At 39.2% G+C, this 26,649-nt stretch overlaps 1 protein-coding gene across 2 annotated transcripts in view; it reads right to left on the bottom strand.

Annotated features, from left to right (window-relative positions):
* Positions 1-26,649, bottom strand: part of LARP7 (La ribonucleoprotein 7, transcriptional regulator) — a 28,705-nt gene that overhangs the window by 1,846 nt on the left and 210 nt on the right. Inside the window, exons 1-12 of one of the 2 annotated variants that reach the window (XM_075090086.1) lie at positions 26,447-26,527; positions 21,850-22,058; positions 20,350-20,450; positions 20,153-20,236; positions 16,780-16,944; positions 15,998-16,106; positions 14,029-14,403; positions 12,853-12,982; positions 9,932-10,089; positions 8,931-9,049; positions 5,956-6,115; positions 3,560-3,651 (exon numbers count right to left, since the gene is read on the bottom strand). In XM_075090086.1, the coding sequence (XP_074946187.1) occupies positions 3,560-3,651; positions 5,956-6,115; positions 8,931-9,049; positions 9,932-10,089; positions 12,853-12,982; positions 14,029-14,403; positions 15,998-16,106; positions 16,780-16,944; positions 20,153-20,236; positions 20,350-20,450; positions 21,850-22,057 (1,701 nt within the window). In that variant the 5' untranslated portion in view covers position 22,058; positions 26,447-26,527. Of the gene's footprint in view, positions 1-3,559; positions 3,652-5,955; positions 6,116-8,930; positions 9,050-9,931; positions 10,090-12,852; positions 12,983-14,028; positions 14,404-15,997; positions 16,107-16,779; positions 16,945-20,152; positions 20,237-20,349; positions 20,451-21,849; positions 22,059-26,446; positions 26,528-26,649 lie in introns of those variants that run through there. The other variant, XM_075090085.1, reaches the window with a different exon arrangement.

Genomic DNA, 26,649 nt, shown 5'->3' with positions numbered 1-26,649 from the left:
ACAGTACCACAGTTTTACTGGTACGTCCTCCTGCGCCTCCCAGTATTTAACGTGACTGCAGTCCTTAACATGTTCTCAGCAGCACCAGACCATGAGTTCTGGCAGATGACTTTCTCAACCATTCTCCATAAATCAAATTGATCTGAAGTTTTAATTAAGAGTTACTTCTGCTCTCTGGTATCTGAAAAATGGATTAGAAGTGCTAAGCTCTAAAAAGAAGCGAGGAGTACAGTGGCTCTTTCATTCAACATATGGGATGGAGAACCACAAACACTGGAAGAAAAGCTTTAAGATGAGAACCGCCCAGTTCATATCAGTGAGTGTTTCCACCACCATCTCAGAGCTGGACAATTTGCAAGCGGCCTCAAGGATTCCCATTTTCAGCTACTCAATCCAGTATCAGCACCTATGTCTGAACAGGCCACCGTTCATGTCTCCAGTTACCCAGCCCTTCCAGAGTTACCAGCTTCAGAGAACCAGGGAAAGGGACTTATTTGTGCTCTGGAGTGGGACCTCTCCCACACACAGAGGGAACCAGTCAGTTTTCCAACGAGACAGGCCCCGAGCCCCAGGCATAATCAGAAGGGAATAGTGTGGGCTGTACCCAGGCATTCCCCCTATCCTCCTCTCCCATATATTCTGCAAATTATTCCGCCCTTTGCAAACACCCAATTCTCACTTCCTCCCCAAACGCCTTTCACTTCTACCACCACTCCCACCCTCTTAACCTCTCCCCTTTCCTCCTTCTATGTAAGCGGGCGTACAAGGTGTAAACTAGGTTCAGCAGCACCCCCTCACAGAAGACAACTCCCCAAAAGGGTGCCCATGCAGGCACTCAAGCCTTTGCTTTGTGAACAGAAGGCTTTAATCAGTCAAGAGAGTTTAAGGCTACAGACCGTGAATTGCTTTAGGTCTGCATAAACTGGCACTGCCCTAAAGAAACAGTTCTGGCAACAAAGTTTTTAGTGTGTGTCACTAAATTACTACAGTTGTTCTATTATGCAGCTGAAAAACAGGCTAAGTAGTATGTGGGTTTGCAAAGGGCAGCAGAGGGGGGAAGAGCTGACAACGACCAGCCCTGGGGTAAAAGCCTGACATGGAACACCTTTTTAACTGCACAGGATGGCTAGGCACTAGCCGTAAGTTCTGGGGAACCATGGGATATCTGGTTTCTTTTGGACATTTGGTTTATTCTAAGAACTGATGCCTGAAAACTCGTAACTCTAGCAGAACTATGCCAGAAAAAGTAAAATCTCTACCACCTTTTTTTTTTTCGGGGGGAGGGAGGCATTACCCCAGACACCCTCTGCTGAAGTGATCATTAACCCTTATCCTGGCATGCCACAGGACCCGTTGCAGGAAAGCCAAGTAAGCCTGTCCTTTTTAAAACACATGGAAAAGAAGAACATCAATCTGCCTAAACTTACACTCAAAAGCATCTCTGTGTGCTGCCCGTAGTGTGACGCAGTCCATGCAATAATGTTCATTATTACTGTAAATACATCACTGCAGCTATACAGCTTATATGAATTTAACTTGCAAGCCTACATTTAAACACTAAGTGAAAGGAAGCATAAGATGCCGTCTTTATTAGAAGTATAATGCAGCTAATAGGCAAATGCTCATCCTCAGAGAGAGATGTGGTAGGGGATTTTAAGACCTTGAACAGATCTTTGTAAGGGAGATACATTAGTGGTATATTCAGTTGTGCATGTTTAACTACGAATCATTAGATTACTTTTTTGGTTCCTTTTATTGTGACCTTCAAAAGAAGTCACCTTGTGAGTACTGTGGAAGAATTTTCAACTAAAAGATTAAAATTAATATTAATGAAGAGAGAAAGAAACACTGTTTTTCTTCTTATCAGTCTGTATTTCTGGAATTCAGACTGTCAAGAAGTAACCAAAGGGTTAAGAGTTATTGACCACAGCAAGGCATTCTTTTCTTGATGTTTTGCTTAACTGTGTTAGCATTTAAATAGTATTCACTAAGCTTTGAAGTTAACACTTCCCAGTGTTGCAAGGCGATGGGTAAGGGGGAGGAGCAGGAGCTTGCACCCTCGCTGCTGCTATTGTTAGGCAGAACCGAGACAGTTTATATTTGCAAGCCTAGCTGAGGTACATTACTGGCCAATTTACACCAGTTTGGTCAACAAACACCCATCGTCAAAAGATGGAGAAGCTCAAGAGCAGAGCACCTACAGTCCAAATTGAAGTTAAAGGTGGCAGTGGCAGATTTTATTTGAAAAAAGTACATTTAACAAAAATTTAAGAAAACCCTGGCAGCACTCACTGGAAGGCTCCAAAGCTCTACAGTTTCCACATTCCCTTGCTGCTTATAGTATAGAATAATGGCTAGAGCAAATGCCATTTTTATGCTTTTAAGAAAATTAAATCAGTCATTTGGGGAAATCCTCAATGCACACCTTTGTTTAAAAGAACCAGAGATTCATCTGTCTACGGGATCTCTGAAAGAGCATTTAGACAAACAAGATAACACATGCAAAATATGCCTTGTACAAGATAAGGTTTTGACCTGTACAATTCCTGTTCCTTTAGGTCAATGTAATATTTCTTTTTAATTATATATGGAACAACTAGGAAAGTTTTGGTATTGTGTGCATCGCTGGAGCGTCTAGGAAACAAAAAGCCTCCAAAGTCACCAGAAAATAATTAAGGTCAGATGATTTTGAAGTTTTGCAAGCCACAGCATAAGGATTCAGGTTAAAGCCAACTCAGAGACCTTATCTGCAATGTCTGTGAAGTAACCTAGCAATAAAATGTCTGTGAAATACTCTTTGGCTCCTCTCTTGTCAGGTAAATCATCTGACTGGTTTAATCAAGAATCCTTCATGCCTGGAAGGATCTTCTGGGGCAGAAGGGGAGACTGCAGTCTGCAAGTTCACTGCAATATACCCTCAACGCCATGGCCTGACAAGCGCATCAAGGTCAAGGCTGGAAGGAAATTTCACTAGATGTGAGGCAGTTTTGATCTGGGAGCTGCTCAGCTATAGACGCTGGCAGCAGCATTCAGATTCGGCTGGATCAGAACACAGACACACTGGTGCATAGACTCGACTGCGCTAGGAACTCACCAGTGTTCGCCATAGCACAGAACCGTACGCTACAAAAAATAGTGTAAATCGTGAGATTCATTCTGAAGAAAACCATTTTAGCGTACTAGAGAATTAAGACTAGAGCACTAAACTTTATCACACTTGAGCAAATGAAGACTATTTAACTTTTTAATGATCTCATCCAGACAGGGTTTTAAAGGAAATCCAGCTTACAAATTAACCTTATGACTTTAGTCGTGGACTTTCTCTGACTGACTTGATAAAGACAAGCCTCGCATTTGGCAATTGGACCGAGATAGCCACATATTCTCTATTTTGTGGCTGTAAAACCCTGCTGCGAAGGCAGCAGAAAGTGATTTTACTGGATTAAATAATGAGCCAAATGCTAAAGTACCCAAAAATGTAGACCTACATGGAAACAGAGTCATATTTTCAACCACAGCTGTACGGGGGTGGGGGGGTGGGGAAGTACTTGCAAATTACCTTCTCAGTACCCCTCTTCTTTTCCCGAGGCTGGTTAAGTTTAGCTTGTCTGTCCACTAAAATCTTCTGCCAGTAACGTTGTTCATTATCGCCTTGAAAAACAAATTAACATTACAGTACATGAATAAAAGTATTCGATAGAAATGGATGCAGGGATTTCAGCTGAGATGAGAAGGACCTTTTCTAACCAAGTTAAACACATCTGAAAGTACCAGTTAGGGAAACCAAACAAGTATTTCCCCATCAGTCTTACACTTCATAGTCAGAGGAGTCCTAAAGCATTGCACCATCTGACCAACGCACACCAAGGTGAACAAAGGAAAGAAAAACTCCAAAGCTCAAAGCTGACACCAAGGTGTCTGTTCTGTATGAGCTGGCCAGGACCTGAATCAAGGTTCTATGCTTTTTAATAACTTCAGGACTGGATCGCCAAGGTATCTAACAAAGTCTTCCTGAGCAAGGAGTTTTACAAACAAGAACAACTGAGGAAACATGCAAACACCACTCTCTACATGTAATTAGCTAAAACTGAGCTCCTTTTGCTGAAGTTTCACCATAGTGCTTGGAAGCCCTTTGATTTACCAATGTACTCAACCTCTGACTAATTTTAAACAACTATCAAATAGGGAAAAAAAATTACTGCAAGAATGACTGAGGTTACTTTGTTTCATCAAAACCATTGTTAGAAGCAAACTCTGGGGTCTTCATGGGCAGCCAGGAATATTTGAACGTGGGGGGCAATGAGAGGAAATAGTTTTGCAGCTTTTTTCAGCGGCTGTTTTGCAGTAAGAAGCAGTTTGCCACTCTTTCCTCTGGTTTATGCTGTAACTATCACGGTGGGAATTTTGTGATATAATTTTGTATGGGCTCATGGTAAATCTTCAGTTACAGGAAAGTTTCCGAGCGATCTCACAAAGGATTCCTGCAGAAGTTATGGAATTAATAAATCTGAGAACCAATTTTGCGTACATTTTAACAACATTATTTAGACATTCAATCACAGTGACATCTAAACACTACCATAGCTGTTTACTATCTTGTCAGATGAAAATCTGAAAACATTTAGTCAAAGTCCTAAAAAGTAAAATATTACTTGGAAAGCTTTAGTCCCTGCAGAAGGCAGCATTAAAGATTCTTTCCTTATTCTCTCTCACATTATGCCACGAAGAAAAGCTGAAATCCTTACTGTGAGTCACTTCTGCGTTCTTTAGAAGCCTTTCCATTCTCATTTCAATGAGCCAGATTGAAGGAAAAAAACTATGAATGGAATACTCCTACAATGTAATACTTACTTGTAATCTACTACTGCACTCTTTATATAAGGATACAAAACCAGAGACAAATACACATAAAGCACACAGCTGAAAAATGCCATATTTCAAGTTCCTTCCGATCTGTGCAACACAGAACACTCTGGAGACAGATCTCTCTCCAAAGGACATTAGCAGCATTCAGTGAGTCTCAAACTTCAATTAACTTTGATAATTATCATGAAGGTTAATGCTTCCATTACAGCTCTTCCTTCTGCAATCCTTAACTAACATTTACCGGGGTTTACACCCCTGCATGCATGTGAGGATCTGTGCAGGAGTGTGGTAAAAATAATACACAGGTGACGGAACCTCATGTGGCTTGTTCTACCTGTTTTGTTTTGTGGGGTTTTTTTTTCATATTTAGGACTTTTAGTGCATGTTGAGGATTTAAAAGTTTTATGATACAGTAGCAGAGTTCGAGAGACCTCCCTCCTTTCCCCTTCCTCTACCCCTAACTTCCATAAGGAGGTTTCTCAACACTTTGAAGACTGGTCCCATCTAAAACAAGATATGAATTTTGAACAGGAAAGTAATTTCAGAAAAAAATAACACACATTAGGATGAAGTTCCAAAGTAAGTCAGTAAAAATTTTAGTGTAAATAAAATTTTAGAAAGGAATTACTCCAGCATAAGTTACTCAACTTCCTGAAAAAAGAAAGATAAATTAGAACGCAAGTGCTAAAACCACCACAAGTACATCCATGCTGTTAGATCCTTGTCCAGTTATTTCACACAAACGTTCAGTATTTTCAAGGTAGTCTTCATTTAAAGTTCTTTGGCATCATCAGAATGTTATATTCATAACGCTGAAACATGAATTATGTTCTATAGTCCTTTGCCGCTAAAAGTGATGTAAATAAATCAGTCTCAAAAAAACAGAATTAAGTTGATAAAGGCAAGCAAAATCGTTGTTTTGCTCTGAAGAGTGGCATAAAACCTGTTTTACTAATTTAACTGTTAAAAAAGCGCAGTTTCTTCCCCCGACTAAAATATCTAAATATATCCATAAAGCTACCATGCGATACAATCCTTTTCACAGTACTGAAGTCTTCTCCTGTACTACATTAAAAAAAGAAGTCTTACCAGTGAGAACTTCGAATTTCCAGTTGTTTTTGATCTGTATTTCTTTGTATGATTTCATGACAGTCTGTGCATCCTCAGGAGTTTTAAAACGGACATGACATTCTGTGTCTCCCTCCAGCATGTCAACATAAGCAACATCAGCCAGCACTGCCAAAGCATCCTATCAAAGCATGCGACAAAACGCAGACCATAAACCAGACTTAAAAAATAAGAAAAGTGACATTTTGACCATTCAATTTGTAGGTCATTGACATCTTCAGAAAGGTCATGAAGTAGAAGGCAGTAACTGAACTTTTTCATTTAATCAATGCATCTCTTGTCAAATAGTTTTGAATTACTTTATTTTCCCGAGCAGGTTATAACTGAGTTGTGATTTACAAGCCTACAACATCTATTTATCTCTTTCCCTGCCCTCAAAGAAAAATTTAAAGTGGTAAGTCATGAAGATTTTTTCTTTCATAATTTTACTAATGGAGCATAAGTAATTATCTGTTTATTTCAATACTGTATCTGTATGGATTTTTTGGACAAAAAAAATTATTTGTGTACTGTAACATTACCATACGCTGGTCCAACAGAAAAATAGCTAACTTCATTCTACGCATGAAATACATAAAAGCAAGCTCATTCATGGCAGATTATTTTAAAATTACTATCAGTAAACCAACCCTTCCTATATTTATGGAGTGACCCCTGTCTGAATATTTGCACTAAGGGCTGAAGGAAGAAGAGTCACACACGCTCTTTCAGATGAAGTACCTCACTTGTAATACCTGCTGTTAGGGAAATTAACTTAGACCACACATTCCTAGCCAATTTCGTTCACAGCAGGCAGCTCAAGTAAGATGCTTCTATTCAAGAATTACACACTACTATTAACCCTCCACTACCAGGGCAACCTTAAAACTAAATACCGTTGACATAATTTGAGAGCCAACCAAAGCTACTTTCCGCTCTACATTCTGTTATCCCAAAGTCATGCTTACATGGAAAACTACAACGACCCAAAAGGTTTACTGGAGGTGGCAAATGTTATGATCTCTGAGAAGCGCCTTTATAGCAAAATATGGAAGCAACGAAGTATAAAACTGAAACGTCAATATAATATTTAAACTACTCTGCAAAGACCTTTCCAGTGCGTGGAAGTAATTAAGCCTGCCACACAATCGGAAGTACAGATCAATTCTGGAAGTTTATTACGGAAACAAACCCTAGATGCATTGCTTTGTGGCAGTGTTTGCTGTAGCCAGGACAGCCCAGGAGCACAAAATGAGGTTTTGGCAGAGTTACACCTCTCATAAAAAGCAAATTTCAAAAAAAGGTAACTTTTCTGGCTATACTTGGCCAGAAAAATCCAGTAAGTGTTGACTACAGCTTGCAGCTTCCACTGCTGACCCAAAAATGAGCTGGTGCACCCTGAAGATTATTGCTTCTCCCAACTACAGTTGCATTCTGCAATTATGTCTCCCTAAAAACCTCGCCGTTTATGTTTGCTAAAATATTGTGAGATATTCTGCCTATCTACTTACTATAGGAACCAAAGCCATAACTAATAATGGCAAAGGCCACCCCAATCTTATTTTTCCCCCTTTATTTTCATAAAGCATTCGTTTTTCTTGGAACACTTCCATAAAATTAAACTAAAACTATAACTGGAAATACCTGAAAATACCAAATTAAGTTTGTTTTCAGCTGTACCAGGAATAGTACGCTCACCTCCTGACCACAATGTGTTAAGGTGTGACACAAACTTAACACAGTTAGGTGTATATTGCAGTCAAAGGGGCCCTCAAACGTTACAGTGACAACTAGGACATTCTCTTAGTGTCTCCAGCACTCAGACAACTGCCTACAAATATGCCTAGGCAGATAAGACTGATGAGGTCGAAACACTATTATCAGTTTGTTTTCAGCAAGAGAGACATCTCTTGTCTTGCTTAGACTTACACACACACTAAACTTCTCACAAGCAGGCAGTGACTTCAAATGGATGACTCGGTTATAAATACAGGTAGTTTGTAACTCACTCTCAGAACTCACATTTTGAACCATTCTCTCATTGTCCTAAGTGGTCTGAATATTTAGTCCAACATGAGTTACAGTTGTTCAAATTCTTTCCAGCTGTTTTTCATCCAAAAGGGCTATTTTTGAAAGAAAAATGTGCTCTGTCACACTCATGGAAAATCCAGTATCTGGAAAAAGCCTGTTATTTCCTTTGGAAAAGTTTTCATATTTCCATGTCAGAAAGATGCAGATTAAACCTGCTATTTTCCTTAAAAGAAAATATTCAACTTTATATCTGTAACTTTCGTATCATGATGTGAAACAAAATTTAAGTTATTCTAAACACTGTTGTAAAATTGATAAAAAAGCACACTTGCCATGGGGGGGTGGGGGGAAGGAAGAAGTGGGTAAATAAATTACTGGACAAGTTCTGCTGCTGTCATTCTCACTGAACTGGAGTTTTCGTAATGTCTTACTGAAAAAAAGAGACAATTGCTCTCTCATGCAGAAAGCATTTTCTTGCCCCCAAATTCCTGTTAAGGGTAAAACCCCTAATATGCTATTACAGATTTCTTGATCTGAATGGTGCCAGAGTGACTGGCACAACGACAAACAAATACAGACCAGTGCACCCACTTTGTCTTCAGCTTCTCATTTTAAACTGGAAAGAACTACTCATCCTCTAGACCATTATTTATTTTTGTTACTATTTTCATTGCAAACGACATTGCTTGAAGCACTCCAAAGGCTAATTTTTGCTTTGAAACATCCCCTTCACCCTATTTTGCTGTTGTAAAATCTGCCATTCACAGGTACTAGAGAAGAATCTGTACACAGCTACTGGCCAAACAAATGAAAAAAGGAAAAAAAAAATGAGTAAGACTTGTTTAAATGGTATTCAATATTCAAACATTTGGGGGGCAGTGTAAGAGGAAAGGCTAACAGCTACCCTGAGGTTACAAAGGCATTACCTTGATCTGCTTCCTGCCCGGCAGGGGCTCAGTGCTAATGATCTTCACAATTACTCCACTCACAAACTGGGGCCCCATTGTGTTAGCCTTGGCAGGAGGGGCAGAATCTTCCCTGGCGGCTGGGCAATTTGAAAAGGGAAAGAAAAAGAAAAAAGTTTTGCATTTATTAGCTTTACAAACTAAAGATGCTAGAAAGCACATAAGCAACGTGATGTAGGCAAGAAACAAAACTAGGGGCATCAAATACTGCTGCTGCAGGTGAAGTCTATTTTTTAAATCTAGGATCAAGACTTCACAAGGTAAAGTCAATGTCAGTAAAAAAAAAAGGAAGAAAACAGCTTCAAGAAAAGTCTTAGAGAAGTTTTTGCAGCCTACAGGGCCTCCTTCTAAGAATAATTTATATTTTATTGATTACAGTTAATACTTGAACCCTCAGTTCTAGAGCGATTAAAACTAAGCAGACAGGCACTGAAATGTCAGCACTGATGTTAGTGAAGTACAGAGGAGCCAGAGCAAGAAAGGGCAATTCCATCTATGAAAAAAAGTAGAAATTTCATTAAAAGGACATAATTACAAAGCTACTTTTAACCATAAAGCTGATAAAACCCAATTGCAAGCGATATTTCCAGGGCCTTACTTAGAGAAATTGTTTTGTGAATCACTGCAGGTATAGTTAAGCCTAAGCTCACCAGGCCCGTGCTACATCATCAAAAAAGCTGATTCTTTATTTACTTCTCTGAGGCTTTTATAATTACAATTACCTAGAAATATCCTTAAGTTTAAGATGTGCAGCTGGAATATGCTGAAATTACTTGTTGAGCCGTTACTTTAAAAAAAGGGAGGTTTGCTTTTACCAGGATTTGGCCTTCAGAAAGCACCAGCATTATAGAATATAAAACCATTCGGCAGTGTTTCTGGAGGACCAGTGTCTCAAATCACTTATGTTTGTGTCCTTAGAATCATGAAGAAAACAAGACAAAAACCATCACAAACATGATTACATTTGTCATTTTCACACTGAGGCTTTTTCTGTGCGCAAGATTCCGTTTCCATCTCTCCCACAGTCTCAGGTTTGATTTGAGACATTGTTTTCTTTAGGGAGGCCATACTGGCTTTTTGAAGGGCCAAATATTCTTGCTTCAAGTCCATCCATTCGGTCCTGAAAGCAGCAACACAGGCACAGGATGTCAGTTGCAGACAAGAAAAAAAATATTTGGAAACTCAGTGATAACTTAAGACAAAACAATTTACAGATAGCTTAAGCTGAACGTAGTGAGAAGTGCAGACCATTCTCACCATCAGAGATCTCTCCCTGCACTTAGATTAAATTAAGCCTTGTCAATATCTGGTTTTTTATTATTTTGCTTCAGCTTTTAATATTCCAGGCAAGTTCTACCAAGATCAACCTACCATTCAAATTGAGCAACTCCCAAATTTATTTTACATATTCAGAAAACATACAGAACAGTGTGGTAAAGTGTTTTCTACTGGAACTGCACAGAGCATGCACTAAATTCAGAGTTAATTCAGAGACAGTGAACTCTGAATTCACTGAATTAGTTCAGTGAACCTGCTCCTGTGTTACTATATTAAGAATCGGTCATTTATTTTCTAGAAAAATCATTGATGGAAAATCAACAACTGGTTAAACTCACCAAAAACCTACTGAGATAAGAACATTCCTCACTATTCAAATGCATTTTGGTTAAAAAATACCACCACATGGAAGCAATTTATATATTTACATACATTTAACATGGAGATGTTTCTGCAAACAGCTAGAGCTTTGCTCCACAGCAACACAATGCCTATAGTGCCACTGTGAGAACGACTCATTGTTACCCTAATCTGTGCTATCAAACAAGCTGATAGAGGATTTTTAAAGAGGAGGATATCTTGTGGTAATGGTTTTAGCTGTTAACATTGACAACTGTATACTTCAAAAAAAAGCATCCAGACTCACCCAGGATCATACATTCTCAACAGAGCAAAGACATTAAAATAACAAAAGACCCACGTAATGATTCTTTGAGATAAAAAGGCAACACCATTCCTCAGCAAGGTATGGTATAAATACAAGCTCAAGGAGGTACTTGGTGTTAACTTGACTCGAAGGAAGAGAAGACTGTGGGGAATGAGTCAGGCAAGTATCTGCAATGCTTATGCTCTTTTAAAACATTTTTTTACCCCTTTTGCTATACTTAACTAAAATTTAAAACTTTTTTTCTGTATTTGATGCAGTAGGCTCAGAATCTCAGTGGAAGAGGACAAGCACCATTGGTAACTACCAGTGTCTGTGGACCCCTTTTACTTTAACATGGAGGTGCTTTCTGTGATTTCAAAAAAGTAAGTGCTTCCATGTTTTAGTAGAGGTGAATCCTGATCGCAATACTGAAATACCGCACAGGATTTTTTTTTTTTGGCTACACTTCAGATCCGGGAAAAGGAAAATGAAGAATTTTGGCTGGATGCAGATGAAGGCATGCTTCTCCAACAGGAACTAACTGCATTAGCATTACCGAACAAGACCATTTTTCAGTGGCCTGTACGTTCAAAAAGTGTGAAACAATTTTGTATTTTAAAGGCATTTTCAAGGACTCCCTTCGCTTTAACATGGAGGTACCTGCTGCCTAAAAAAGTAAGTGCTTCCATGTTTCAGTGGCGGTGGATCCTAATGTTCTTGAACGCGTTTCTAGAAATTGGCTACGGCTCAAAGAAGTCTAATTATACTAATACGTGTATGGTTTATATGATTGCATTATCAGAACTGTTTTAATGTTACTATTTAGTCTCCACTTAAGGACCCCCACAACTTAAATGTGGATGTACTTGCTTTGCTCCTGAACAGTAAGTGCTTCCATGTTTTAGTGATGGTGAATCCTTTTTTCTCAACTGAACACACTAAATATATCCCCAAAACTAAAAAGGTGTATTTGCACTGCACAGGTGGCTTCCGTGTTAAACAAAGCACAACTGTGCACCACGGTTTAGCACAAGGTGGCAAGGACCCCCTCTACTTTAACATGGAGGTACTTGCTGGATACCTAAAAAGTAAGTGCTTCCATGTTTTAGTTGGGGTGACTCCTAAAGAGCCCAGCAGTTGAGAGTCATGAAAATTTTTCTGAAAAAACATACTAACGACCGAGGAACCAGGCGTAAATTGGTGATTTTCAGTTATCTGTTACGGGGAACTATCCTAGGCAGGCTTAAACGTCTGATATTTGAACCTTTTAAGCTACAGGCTAATACTGTTGCTAATATGCAACTCTGTTGTATAAAAATTGGAATTGCACTTTAGCAATGGTGATGGACTGTTAGACATCCAAAGAATTAAACAGACTGAATTACAATGATTCCAGAAACATTGTGAAAGCGTTGTATATATGAGCCTGTTAAAGCAATAAAAATTCAATAAAGTATCCAAAGCTTGTGACTTTGAAGTGAACACTTAAACACAAATATTTAAAAGCAAGGTACCACAAAGCGACAAAAGTAAAGAACAAAGTACCATTAGGCCAAAAGGCCATCATTACTGCCTTTTGCAGTTAAAACTACAACAAAAACACCCCACCCTAAATGCCGAATTTATTGCCAAGAGACCCAGTGCAGGCTGAGATTAAAAAGAAAAGTGTATGTAAAACCTATGAATTTGTAAGTAACCTGGGTCCACCCATTCTGTCCATCCTGGTTAATCAAACGGAACAAGCACCTGGCTTTTCTGTTTTTTGGGTGCCCAATTACTGAAATTGGGAAGAAAACTTCCCCTTTTTAAGAGGGAGGTCTTGCTGCGCCAGCCCACCACTACGCGGGCAAAGGAATTATTCCATCAGGCCAGTACTGCTGAGCAACGGAAGACACACTTCAGTACAACAAATACCCCCTGCCCCGCCACCATGTACCGTAGGCTCATTTCATAACCTACTTGGAGAGTACTCTGAGCGGAATGACTTCTTCACCCATTTTGTGTCTTTCTTTGTGTTTTTTCTTATGTTTCCTTTTAGATTTTGAAAGGGATGTGTCTTTTTTATCTTTGTCATCTTCTGCAGAAATGTCTACATTAAAAAGTTGAAAAGAAAAATGTTTATAGGTATCATAATACAGCCTGAATGAGTAATTTGCATAAAATGGTACAGTATTTTGTTATCAAGAGTTTAATGAGCACAATCTGAAGGCACGCCCCTTCACAAAAAACAGCCTACTACCCATTTCTAGTCCACTTTCTCAACTACCCGAGCCTAGACTCTAATCATAGATTCTTGTCAACCCAAATGTGATTTCAATGCAACTTTTAATCCCACCTATTGCTTTTTTTCCCTTATCTCATGTAAGAAACCAGAATCGTCAGCTTTTTCTTTTGTATTTTAATCTTACTTATCTAGATTCTTATACTGTCACCATTTGCCTAGGCTGTTTAATCCATACTTTACTTCAGTGAAGTTCTATTGATATTAACTTCTTTGTGAACTATTTTACTTCTGATGAGATTTACCTGCTTCGGTGTTGCAAGTTCTTTCCTATTCTCCATGCGGCTTATCTCCTTGGATTGACTCATTACCAGGTTTAATTTTAACTGCAGGGAACACCACATATTCCTAAACTGACCTTGTTATGCCTCCACCATATCAACCATTTTTCACCTACTGACCCAAGCAGAATAACCTTTTACCAGTTAAGTTTTCTGTCTTTCAAAAGACAGAAATTCAGCGTCTGAATCTTTCACCAGCACTTGAGAGCTCTACTCATTAATCCAAGTAATAAACCTATTAGCCTCCAAATGTCAGTCCACTAATACATTTATATTACACATATTACACTTGTTACCTTTCTCCTTGCTTTCCAGCCATGTTCTTTGCAATCCCTTTCCTCACTTGCTTGTTACCCTCTAGCATATCGAGATTCCTATTTACCTAACTTATGCGGCTACAAATACCATTTCAATTGCAAAAAACGTGGTTTAACTCAAGCTTTTCTCCTTGTCTAGGCTTTTCCCTCACTACTAAGCCTACCATTTGTCATCTGTCAGGGATACATCTGCCATTTGATTTCATTCATGCATACAAATCACAAAAATACTAAGAAGAGATGCAACAAACTTTACCATTGGAATCTTTTGGCGCTTCTGTTTTTTCTTCTTTTACAGGATGAACTTCATCCTTTTGAACACTTTTCTTGGCTTTTGGAGTTGATGTCTCACCATCTCCAGAGCTGGTTCTTCTTCTCTTCCCTGGTCTGCTTTCCCAAGGTACCTCTGAGCTTTCTGTTCTGTCCCATTTCCTCTTCTCTCTCTTTGAGGGCTGCCTGTGAGTCTCGCCTCCCTCCATTTCTGAACACTCTGATGAAGTCCGATGTCTTTTTGATTTGGGTACTTGCTCTGTTGTAGTGTTCGTGTTTGACTCCTTTGCTTCTACTGCTGCCTGTACATTGCTCTCTTTCTTGATTTTGGATTTCTTTTTTTTCTTCTTCTTCTTCTCTTCTGTATTAAAAAGACAAGATTTAGAACTGCCAATGGTTAAAAAACTACATTAACTGACCTAAGGAAACAACCACGATGCTGCACGTCAATATAACCAGGGATGCTAAATGAAACACCTTCTCTACCCCCGAGGAAAGATGCAATACAGCGTCCCAAAATTCTTCCTAGGCATTTTAAGCAGAAGAGAAAAAACCCACAGATAAGACTCTCAGTCTCATGAAGTCAGAAAGACCTCTGGGTCACAAGGGCGGCTTGACTACAGGACTCCTGAAGTACTTACTCTCCTATTAAAAAGAGAAGAGCTAGACTTCTTTGCTTCTCCTTAACAAACGCACATTTTGTTATGTCATCCCTTACTTGTCTTTGAGAAAGAGATACCTTCCTCCTTCCAGGCCAAAAATAAATAAAGAAATTAAGACTGCCGATTTGCACTCTGAGAATAAAAGGAGATGCTCAGCCCAATGAATACACCACCCTATTTATGTAGTGAACAACTATTTGCCTACTAAATTAAAGAATGTTAACCAATCTGAAAAAACCCCATCATTTTACCTTCAATACTCTCTACTTGTTTCAAAGTTAGAATTGGCCAGATGCAGTATGAAGCAGTGCAGAGTATCTTAAGTGGGTTTAAAGCATGGTTTGAAAAAGCATGTTTTTCCTTGAACTTTTTTCGTCCTAATAGTTACTGGTAATACAAAGAATTAGTAATAATACTGAGGAATATAACATATGATTCACCATTATGCTTATGAAAAAGATGGGAAGATGTCTGAAGTTTGGAAAATTGTATTACATCATCAGAAACAAGGAAAAGTGTTTTAGGGATCAAAGGTGTAACATAGTCTTGTGATGCTGCTTTGTAAATTATAGTAGATTTTATTTATTGGAAACATGCTCTATCGTGAATTTAGGGTTCTTTTCTCGGCAATATCCTCCAGGTTTTTACAAATAATTATGGATCATGTAAAGTAGAATTGTAAATATGCTGTAAAAAGTTCTTTCTGCTCTAGACTGCCCTGCTCAAATACTAAGAGTTCCAAAGAGGAAGAAAGGCAAAAATCCAGTTTTCACAGCACTCTCACAGAAAATTTCAGCAGGGGGAAGAATACCACAAGGTCTGCTCTGACATATGTCAGGTGATCACAGACTCATCTGAACAGCACTAACATTGAAGTATAATTTTGCTCTTAAGTCTGTATCTTTCCCTTCAATACCAAATATTTTGAAAACAATCTGTGTCAAACTTGTCTTTTGCTAGTGCTAAATGCTTCAATAAGGAGGTATTGTATAGTGTGAAAGCTGCTCTGCCAGCCTCACAATGACTAACGGTGGTAGCTGGCAACAAATGAAAAAAGAAATTAAGTTCTTCATCAAGCAGGAAAATAAAAAGGCAGAAATTGACTGTATTTTTGTTTTACACTTTCATTCTTAAGCCTACATTGACCAAACAGCAACATGCACTTTTATTTTTATAAAGTCTTGAAGACACGCGAGATAAGACTGCAGTAACACAGCAGTTCAAAATTCTCTCTTCAGAAGTTGAGGCACGGAACAGTTTGTTTGTTGCTCCCAATAACTCGATAACGCTTACCTACTACACTGCTGTTACTTGTATTCAGTGCAGGAACAGGCTTATTCTTTACTGTTTTGGGGAAAATCCCAGGCTTCCGTGGTGCTTCTTCTGGCGGATTATTCAAAAACTTAAAAGAAAAAAAAAAAAAATCCACAAACCATTACTAAAACTCCTATTTTCTTTGTTAAAAGCAGCAGTCCTATAGTCATTCAATAAAGATGTAGTCCCTCACAACTCCAGAGGTATATGCTGTTCTTCCGTGGTGTGGTGGGTTTTGTGGTTTGGTTTGTTTTGGGTTTTTTTTTGGGTGGGGTTGGTTTTTTAAGTGCAGAGCTTGCTTGATTTCACATTATTGGTGGGATATCTTTATCCGTCTCTTACCATTACGATATTGAAACAGACACGTTCCTAAAATTTAAAAACCACATTTAAATACAGAAAATTAAGTATGACCATGCTTGTCCAACGACATTTAATAGCCCTTGTGCTGTTACACAGAGATCTCCGTTTCCGTGAAAGATGCCAAGAGGGGCCAACCAAATTATTCCAAAAAATAACCCCACTATGCTTTTACTAAGTCTCCAGGTTATTAACAGTAACACTTTTAATGACTCATGAAATTGATTGGAGGTCTGGGGGTAGGAGGCAGGAACGTAACTCCTGCTAAATTAGGTTTTAAAATAATGATATTTTAGGAATTCCTCTAAGATTCAGTAAGTGACCTAGTAAGGATGACACCATCCATACCACAAAGTGACAATCAGGAGGAACGTTAACAGACCAGAGGCACCATTACTCACCTCGATAGCTTTTTCCGCTTGCTCTTTCGTTTCAAATTCAACAAAAGCAAATCCCTTTGGATCGCCACTAGTTTTATAGCGGGGTATACTGACGTAAACTACATTACCACACTTCCCAAACACCCGCTCGATCCAACTGTGGTTGACATTTTTGGGAAGCAGCTCCTATAGTAAAGAAAGTAAGAAATGACATTTTCTCGCTACTGTATTACCATTGTATCAGACTGCTTACTACATCTTCTAATTAAAAAGTTGTCACAACAAATTCTATTTAAGTTTGATGTGACAACATTAGGAAGCTTTTTATTTCATTAAGTATTGTTGGTCGAGAAGCCACAGTATTCAGGTATGGATCTCTAATCATTCACATACCTATAACAAATACATTATATATTTAATTTAGGTGTTTTATCTTCTTCCTGTGGACAGACGCCAAGACCTCACCTGCAGCTGCATCTCTGCAGCGTGAAATAGCTTTGTAAATCTAAGACCTTTGAGCAAATACAATTTTGCATTGTCTCAAACTATACACTGCAAAGCACAAGGTTTTGTTTTTTTTAAAATTGTTGGTAATCCAGGCGTCACAGAAAGAATTCTTGTAGGTCTGATAAATTCCTGCTGGTAGCTGACATTTTAAAGCTTAGCGGTTAGCACTTACAGCCTACCGTACACAATTGCAGCAGAAACTTTTAGCCAGCTCCTTAATATAGAAACACACTTGAGTAGCTTGCAGACATCACATCTTGGTTCCTAAACATTTCCCTTCACCAGTCAAAGACAAATCCTGTAGTATCAATTTCTAAACAGACCCAACCGAACACTTTAAAACCCTATTCTCAGATTCAAGCCTAAACAACAATGGAGTCAGCAATACTTTTTTTTTCGTGGCACATTACAGCATTAAAAGGTTTTCCTTGTAGGAAAACATTATTTATCACATTTGGGGAGAAAACTATTTTTGCACGAACTCTCCCTTTGAGAAAAACATTTCATTGTGGTTTGGTATGAAGTTGTAAATCCACTTACTTGAAGCTTTACAAATGTTATTGGATGAGTAAGAAATAATAGTGTACGTCAAAGTATAGTTTATGTTAAAGCATATTAAAAAATTCACTAACCATAAAATTACTTCAGAGAAGTTTAATGAAAACTTCCCCTAAATTAAATGAGATTGTAAAAAAAATAAAATAATGAAGTTACTATTCTGTAAACAAACACACCTTTAAGTCTCAATTCTTAGTTCAGAAATGAAGCTTTGACTTCCTACATAAATTCAGAAAACATACTACATTGGAGACAATCCTTCACAGCGGAGGCTGTAACTGTAACCTTTGTATTAACCCAACTGTTATGGATTAATTATTTTGATTATTCAAATTATCAAGTTGAATAGAATTCAAATATTTGATTATTTTATTTCAATTGAAATAAATTGATTTGATTGATGAACAAAAAGGATTAATATATCGATTAAAAATTAATTGATTAAACCATCGAATGTATGGATCCAATCTATAGAAATCTTTCACCTACTCCAGAATGGCACAAAATTTATCAACACTTTGACTACTTTTGCTCCCCCCCCGCCCCATCACAACATACCAGTCATTTAACCATGCTTAGCATTGCTTTAGTTGATGTGTAAAGGGCAGATACCTCATACACTCGTCTTTAAAAAGGAAAACACCCCACCCTTTTTGGTAGCAGTAAGAGAAGATAATGTGTTGCTCCATATTCTCTAAGCAAAATCTCTACGAATTCAGTAACTTACAAAACACATCAGTTAGCTTTTTTTGTCTTACAAAAAAGCTTAACATTAAAAACCATTTAGCTTTGTATTTAAGCTATGTATAGATTATGTAGCTCATGAAATTTGGAACATCGTTTCCAAAAATGATACTAGCTACCTGAGAAGTTCTAAGGAGTCCTTGTAGTGATGTTAGGGAAATACCATGATAGGCACATCGTACTTAAAAACCAAAATAACCTTTTCTGGGCTTTTGTTAAAGAACATAAGGATCAGGGTAATCAGTTTCTCCTTATCTGGATGGGCTGGCATTTTGGGCACAGTTACTATGTATCTTTGTCACAGAAAGCTGGTGCCTGCTTGGAATTACTAATTCCGCTGCTAACAGCTGCAGGTACATACCTAACCTGACATTAGCCATGAAGAGCTTTCTTTAGAGACAAAGGGAATTCCACACTGGCTTCAATTCTATTTAAAAAAACCGCACAGGATTTTAAATAAATGACAGTTCAACCATCAGATCTCTTTCCATGCTACCACTTCAGCAGATAAACGATACCATAATAGCTGTTCCACTCTGACACATCTGAAATATCATGTTGAGATGCAGAGTTTTTCCAGCAGCAGAAGCTATTTTCATTTCAATCAATGAATCATTTCAGTATCAAGGTAGCCACAGAATAGTGTGCTATTTGGAGGATTTTTTTTTTAAAAAAAAAGCCCTCTAACCTTAAGACTAGCTCATTTAGGTGCCTTCTGCCCTTAAAAGAGGCACTCACCTCTGATTTTGTAAACAGATTGTACTTTATAAAGTACCTCTGATTATCTTGCAAACTCAGCCAGTTCCTGTTTGATAAAACTAATAAAGTTATTGTTCTAAAGCTTTGACTACATTAATATAATTTGTAAATATTTCTTGGTACCGGCATTGCTCCTCTAATGGCAATAACTAGAGAAGCCCAGTGAAAGCAAAAATGGCTAAATGAAAGTGCACCTTTTCTTACTGGCAGGTGAAGCAGCTCCTTGCTCTGCATTTAAAGTGATTTAAGCTGGTACAAGAAAGCAGCGTACCAAACTAATCCCTTTCTTGCCACATTCATTGCCGGCACTCACCTGCCTTCACTTAATTTACTTCCCTTACGTACACTGCACAAGCAACAGTATCCAGCCACCTGCCCACTGTGTTAACAAGAATTTTGATGCACAGACCCATTTATGGTTCAAAAATTATCTCCCACATTAAACATGTACATTGACCCCATTCTATATGCCTCAGCATTATACGTTCAGTACATCTAAATGTACTTCCCTCCCTCACACAGTCCTTTTCTTTCGGAGGACAAAAAGGCAATCGAACTCTATCAGCTTTTATACTTTATGTAACGCTCCTTACACTAAATCCACGATGTTCTCAACAAAAATCTGCCTTCTAATTCTGGTAAAACTACGTGGCTGCTTTATGTTGGGTTTTTTGCCCTTAATACAGTAAATAATATTATGCAATTAGATTGTCACAGACAACACACACCAGGTTTTACACTCAAAAAATTAACAGCAAGAAAGTTTAAGAGTCTTCACAGTTAAACGCTCTGCCACACAAAGCACATACAACAAGAACAACCTTACCACATAGACTGTACGACTATCCACATCCTTCGGCTGCTCACCCAGTGGCTGACGTCTTCTGATCCTAGTTCCTTCTAAATCCAACTAAAAGTAACGAGAAATGAACAAGCGTTTTCCGTAAGATTATTGCCTACCTCAGTACCACTATCATTATTATTCCAGCATCAGCAAATACAAAAGAGTGAAATATTTAATACCTCTACAACGGATGAACTTTTAACTGCTCGAGCTATCAATTTTCCATCGGTAGTCAGTTTTTTCATTTTGTTGAAAGAAACAAGAAGTGATATGTCAACATCTAGGGATAAAAAAAGAATGATGAGAACAGGGTAATCCAGAAAGCACTAGTTATTCGTTCTACTCCGACATTAAGACACCACTGGTATTTTCGTACAACAATCCGCAAGTCCCTAAGTGCGACATGTAACCACGCTGCTGAGGATTTACAGAAAAATTTTGCCATCAAGTTTCAAGCCAACCTATATTTAATTTTCTTTTGTGCTAACCTTTATCAGAGGAATGTTGTTCTTTTACCTCCCCACTGATAACTATTGTCTTTGAAAAGAAAAGGAAGAAACCCCCCCTTTCTGATGTAGTTTTACAATACAAAACAATTTGCATTGAAAACATGCCTCTCCTTCAAGTACTCCATTAAGCGTTTAACCCAGTCTTCCCGGGACAAAGGAGCCCCTGCTTGCACTTCAGTTGCAATGAGTCATGCTGCTAAAACCTTGACAGAAAATTATGTAGTATTAGTTTTAATAAATAAGTTTGAGACATCCAAGCTCTAATATCTCCAGTAAATGTAGGGTAAATTTCATTTCTCTAAAGGCCCTTTTTTAAAAACTGGCTTGAAGTTCATGGACTACACCAAGCAGTTAGAAAGCTACACTTTTCACACAGTGCAACTGGACTAATCATTTACGCTTCAAATAAATATGGACTCCTTAAGAAAACAAAAATACTATGCTTCAGGAAACTGCCTTTTTTTTTTTGTTTTAATGGAAAAGGACCACGTTTTACAGGCATATCGCACTTCTAGTCCATCTGGCATAACACAGTTAATTGACCAATTATACTGATAGACTGTATTAACCAAAGCAAAAGCATTGCAGTCACTGCAGCTAATGGGGGAATCAACTTCTTCAGAAACTGACAGTTTCAAAACCAAGCTCAATTTCCTACTCTGCAATCTAATCAAGCATGTCAAAAGTTGTCTAAAGGAAAAAGACTGACCTACAGGGAAATAAACAATTTCTCACATACCAAACTTGTGCAGAAAACACGGAAAAAAAGTTTCTATATCTAACCGCAAATCCAGGTGACGTATCTACCCTACAAATCAAATCCCATACCTTCAAGAGCAAAAATGCCTCTTGCTTGTTTGCTTATTCTTAAAATAATACAACGTTAAAAAAGAAAATCAGCTCTCCCAAACAGTCATTTCTACCCTGGCAGATGCCTCTAACTCATGGATGGCAGTAAAAGAAAAGAAAAAAACACATACAATTTCTAAAAACCAGTACCAAGCTCCACCTCCTAAGCTGCTAATGCTAATGCTGGTTTCCAGCATGAAACTACTGTCTTCCCCAGAAGCAGACACATACCTCAAAATGACTTTTAACTGTCACCAGCAATACAGTGAAGGAGAAGGTTAGACATATGTGTTTACTGAAATATACTGAATATAAACTTACACCCATCTCTGGACTTTTCTATTTGTTCTCGGAGAAATCTGTCTTTGTGGAGATTAACATCGCCAAACCAGAAATCCACTTGTTTCGCTATATCTGCCAGCACCTGTTTAACCCTTGACCTCTTCTTTTTCTCTCTCTCCTTTTTCTGTTCAGTGCTTTCTTCTTCCATGGCTTTGTCTCTTGCAGTTTCAGTCTCCATTCCTGTCATTCTGTCAAGTGAAAGTTAAATATTACCTTTGAGAAAAATAAAAATTTTCTTATTAAAAGGAGTAAACATTCTTGTATTATCTTATATTAAAAACTTCAGGTGTCCCCTGTGAGTCTACGTGCTATTCAATATTTGTGGCATAGAAAAAAACAAAGCATACAGAAGATGAGGAAAATCCAGCACACAATAACGGTGAGGTGAAGACTACACTGGTACTCATGTCTCGTGGCACCTAGTACTGCCCTTTACCCTGGAGGTAAGCTGGTACTAAAACTGCAGGCTTTTCGTTTAAAATTTTTACTACTGTGTCAAGCCAGAATGCCTTGTGAACAGCGTGCCCTCCCCATTAGATTTCTAACCGTAGCAGTCACGGGCTTCACAGTTCCAATTGCTTTTGTGAGGAATCAGATAAGCAGTGCTATTAAAAAAAAATAATTTAAAAAATTAATTCTTTCAAGCACTTGTGCAGGTCACAAAGTCTGTTTTAATAATACATAACTTCTCTGTTACTGGAAAACCAATCCACTTGCTAAACAGAGCCCACAAAAACTAAATCTAAAAAGCAGAAAATTTGTCTCCCAGTAAAGACATTTTCTCAGACTTGAAAACAGAAAAATAATCTGTTCTCCACTCCCTGTATCTTCCAGTACCCACCATTAGAAAGAACACACAAAAGCCCCAGAGCACTACACACTTCAGAAAATACCCTTTTATGCAGAAGGCAAAGCAGGGGAGAAAAAAAAATAAAGCTAGATTATATAGAAGACTTCTGAGAAGGCTGGCCAAAGGATCCTGCTCAGCAGGTTCGATATATCATAAATGCAGTGGTTGCAAACAGGTGACATAAACACACATAGAGCACCTGAAGAGCTCGCTGCAGAAGTTTATGGTATGACCTCCAAATGAGAAGGTTTTGAATAGATCGTCATGAATAAATACAACATAAAGACATACTTGGGTATCCAGTTGATATTCATGGCAGGCCAGGTAATAGTAAAGTTTGTTTTAAAAAATTTTCTTTTTTACTACAAAAATTCAAACCACTCACTCTGTTAATCGCCAAGGCCCTACCAAAGGGCAGTAATTCGAAATCTGCCAATCCCACCTTTGAATATTTCTAACACATTCTTACTTGCAAGTCTGTGTGGCAATCACAAGGTGCTACACTTGGACATCTTTCCTTTCTTTGGTTAGGGCTCTTTCATCAACTGTCACTGACTTTTATGGCAAATCAAGCCTGTCAGAACATGAGAATCGGGCCCCTAGAAATCAGGGACTAACTAGGGGGAAGTGACTTGTTTTGTAGTTTTCAAGATTAATCTGTACATTCCTTTTTAAAGCATCAATTAATCTTTTTTGTTCACATTTCAATTTGCCATAGCTAGTCAGTCCCCCTTGAAAACTGCCAGTCACCCCAGTACTTCATTTTACATGAGCAGAACAAAGCAACACTGCCAAAAGCAGAGAGCTTCTTGAAAATGAAATTAACACAAAAATTAAAGCAATTAATGTAGCAATCACCACATGAAAGACTTCTCAACTCTCTGCCAAGGCAACATAGAAGGAAACATGAGTACAGTCATCGGAGAGAAAGCCCACCTCTACAACAGGATGACAAAAATGGAAATGGTCTCCAAATTATTGTGCAAATCAGGCTTCCTTAGCCGGATATCAGTTTCTCCCCCTGCCGTGAGCTGACCACTCAAGATAGTGAAAGGTCAACGGTTACCTTGAAAAGATAAGCCAGGTAGAACTCCCACCTCAAGCAGAAGTTCAAGCTCCATTCAAGGCCTTCAGCAAGATATTTATACTAATAATCAGCAGAACAATACACTACTGAGCTGAGGGCTACAGTGAGTTGCACCATTAAAGGTAAAACATCAATATGGGATACTTTTAGTGGCTGAACAGTATTAAATGACCACACTGACGTTCAACAAATGTGGCTTATGGACAGCAAAGCTTTATTTTAAGAAGCTGTTGAAGTGTTGCACACATTTTGAGTCACTCAGCCTTGGGACTTCCTTCCCAGGAGACAGGTTCTCGTTCAAGCTTAAAGAAAAACAGCTGCAAGCTGTACTCTGGGCTTACCCCTCCACCCCTCACTTTGTGCTACTTGCTTTAGAAATGAAGCTTGGAGATTACTCTGGAGAAGCTTGGAAATGCAGAGTCAGAGCAAACATCAGCTGTGTATCTATAATTAGAACCTGTATGCAATCTTACATTTACTAGTGAAATACTCATACCTGAGACAACACTAGATTAAAACTCGGGATTTAAGAAAATACTGTTTTTAAGTAAGCACATCAATAACTCATAGCACTCGCTTCTTTTTTTTTTCCCTGGTGTTCCGTTATTCACAATTACTCTTGCAAATCCCAACTCATCAATGAAAGCTGCAATGCCAAGGTCTCAGAGAGTTTGTATTTTTGACGTGTCAGCTCTTGTGCTGCCAGCCGCACAACTGCAAGCACAACTCTGGTAAACAATTAAAATCAGAAGAAAGCGAAAGCAGGGTCAAAACATTACTCTGTTAAAGCAAAACAGCTGCCATCTCTTAGCTTTCCTCAAATGAAATAAAATCACAATGCCTCTATGTTTGAGAGTGAAATCAGGAAAAGGAGGGACCATTAAGGAAGGGGAGGGAACTCTAAGAGAGCAAAGATAACGTACATCAAAATAATACAGGTCCACACAAATCTACAGGAACTTATCTATGCTCTTTAACAGGCAAACATGAAACATGTTGGTGCTACCCCGTATGCAGGCAGGTTCTAAACACAAATTCTCTTGTTAAAAACATCTAGAAAAACATAATAAATTTTAACTGTAATCCAGGGCCTGGAAGAAGCAGAACTTCCAGTTATAAAATATCCTTTATTCTTTTATATTAAAGCATTGATGAAAATGCTTGCTTGCTTTGGGCATTTTAAAGAGCAAAATGGGGAAAGGGGCAGGGGGAGCAGAGGGAGAGAATCATTCAAAATACTTTTTACACTATGACAACGTGTCCATATAGTCAGTGACAACACTTCCTGTTCTGGACATTTACTCCAAAATAAATGCAGGTATTCCGCACACCTGAAACTACTTTCAAAGATGCACTGTGGAATCCACCTTGGGTGTTCTTACTGTAATGCACACACAGGCAGAGCTGCAGGAGTTACGTTTTTATCCTGCCTTGTAACTTCACTCTAGGGAAAGCAAGCTAAGAAAGGACAGCAGTTAACACACCGGGACCCGCACACTTTTCTTAACCTAAAAACAGAGAAACTTCTGCTTTTTCCCCATTTTAAGCAATGAAACCAACACATCATTTTAAAGCTACATTTAAGGCATTCGAGAGATGTCACAAAACCAGTGTGGTCACAAACAGAAAAGGCTTTGCTTCCACAGGACAGTGATGGGTATTAAGGCTGTTTCCAGACAGAGGTGGACCACACTCTGTCAGTCCTGCCGTGGTTACCCTCTCCACTGTCATCATGAGAAGTGGAATGTGGGGTTTTAATAAAATGCAGGTTTGCAGCGCAAAGCTACGATTAGATGGATTCAGTTACATGAACCAGCAGGGCAGCCCAACTCTCCTGTCTTTCTTGCTACACAGTTCTCCCTGGGGGTAGCTCAACCTCTGGTTCAACTCTGTGACCTGAGAACTAAGTTGCTATTTTCTGGTCCTTCCCTGCTGGATAAACCAACTCATTAAGGAGCTAAATAAGCAGCAGAGCTAATGAAGGAAAATAACAGCAATACCGACCTGGGAACAGGAAAGAGGTGGGTGCTACATTCTGCTACCCTATTAGCAGCTGCAGACAGACTGGCGCAGAAGCACTGCATAACTATAGAACCTCAGCTTCTTTAGCCTTCAAACAAGGGGAAACGTGCAACGTGATTTTCCTAGCCCTGACTTCATCTTTGCCAGCGTAACTGGCTAAATCCTGGTTCCTGAGAAGGCCAACTGCCATACTTTACAAGTACTGACCACCGCAGATTTCAGCACTGCTGCTGTGATCGCTCATGGACCTTGTATACATTAAAAAAAAAAGTAAAGCAAGGCCAAAGTCAGTCGCTCCCCATGTGTGTCCCCACCCCAACAGGGGACCCTTCCCTCCAACACGAGGTGTCAAGCCGTGACCACGCGTGACGGCACCCCAGCCAACACTAGGGCTTGTGCTCCACCTGAAGGTAAAGCCAGCAGCCGGGCTCCAAGGGCTGCGGCGGCGGCACAGCCCCGGGAAAAACGCTGAGGGACGGGGGCGGTGGGAAAGCCTCAGGAAGGCGCCATACAGGTCGGGAGAAGCGGGCACCGGGAGGCAAGGACACCCAGGAGCCGGGCGCTACGGGGGGACACGAAAGGACCAGGACAGGGGTAAACGACACGAGTGGCGATACCGGTGGGGCGACACGAAGGGAGCGACGCTGCCGTGACAGGACAGCTCCCGCCCGGGAGGGGCCCGGCACGCGCAAACCCCCCTCAGCCCAACGGACGGACGAGCCGCGCAAGGCGCATGCGCACGGCGGCAGCAACGGGGCCACATACACACAGCAGCGCCCCCTGCCGCCCCCGCCGCCACCACCGCCCCCGCCGCCGCCGC

The sequence above is a fragment of the Phalacrocorax aristotelis genome, chromosome 4 (genome assembly GCF_949628215.1).
Source record: "Phalacrocorax aristotelis chromosome 4, bGulAri2.1, whole genome shotgun sequence".
Classification (NCBI taxonomy): Eukaryota; Metazoa; Chordata; class Aves; order Suliformes; family Phalacrocoracidae; genus Phalacrocorax; species Phalacrocorax aristotelis.
This window is presented reverse-complemented; position numbering and strand designations above follow the sequence as displayed.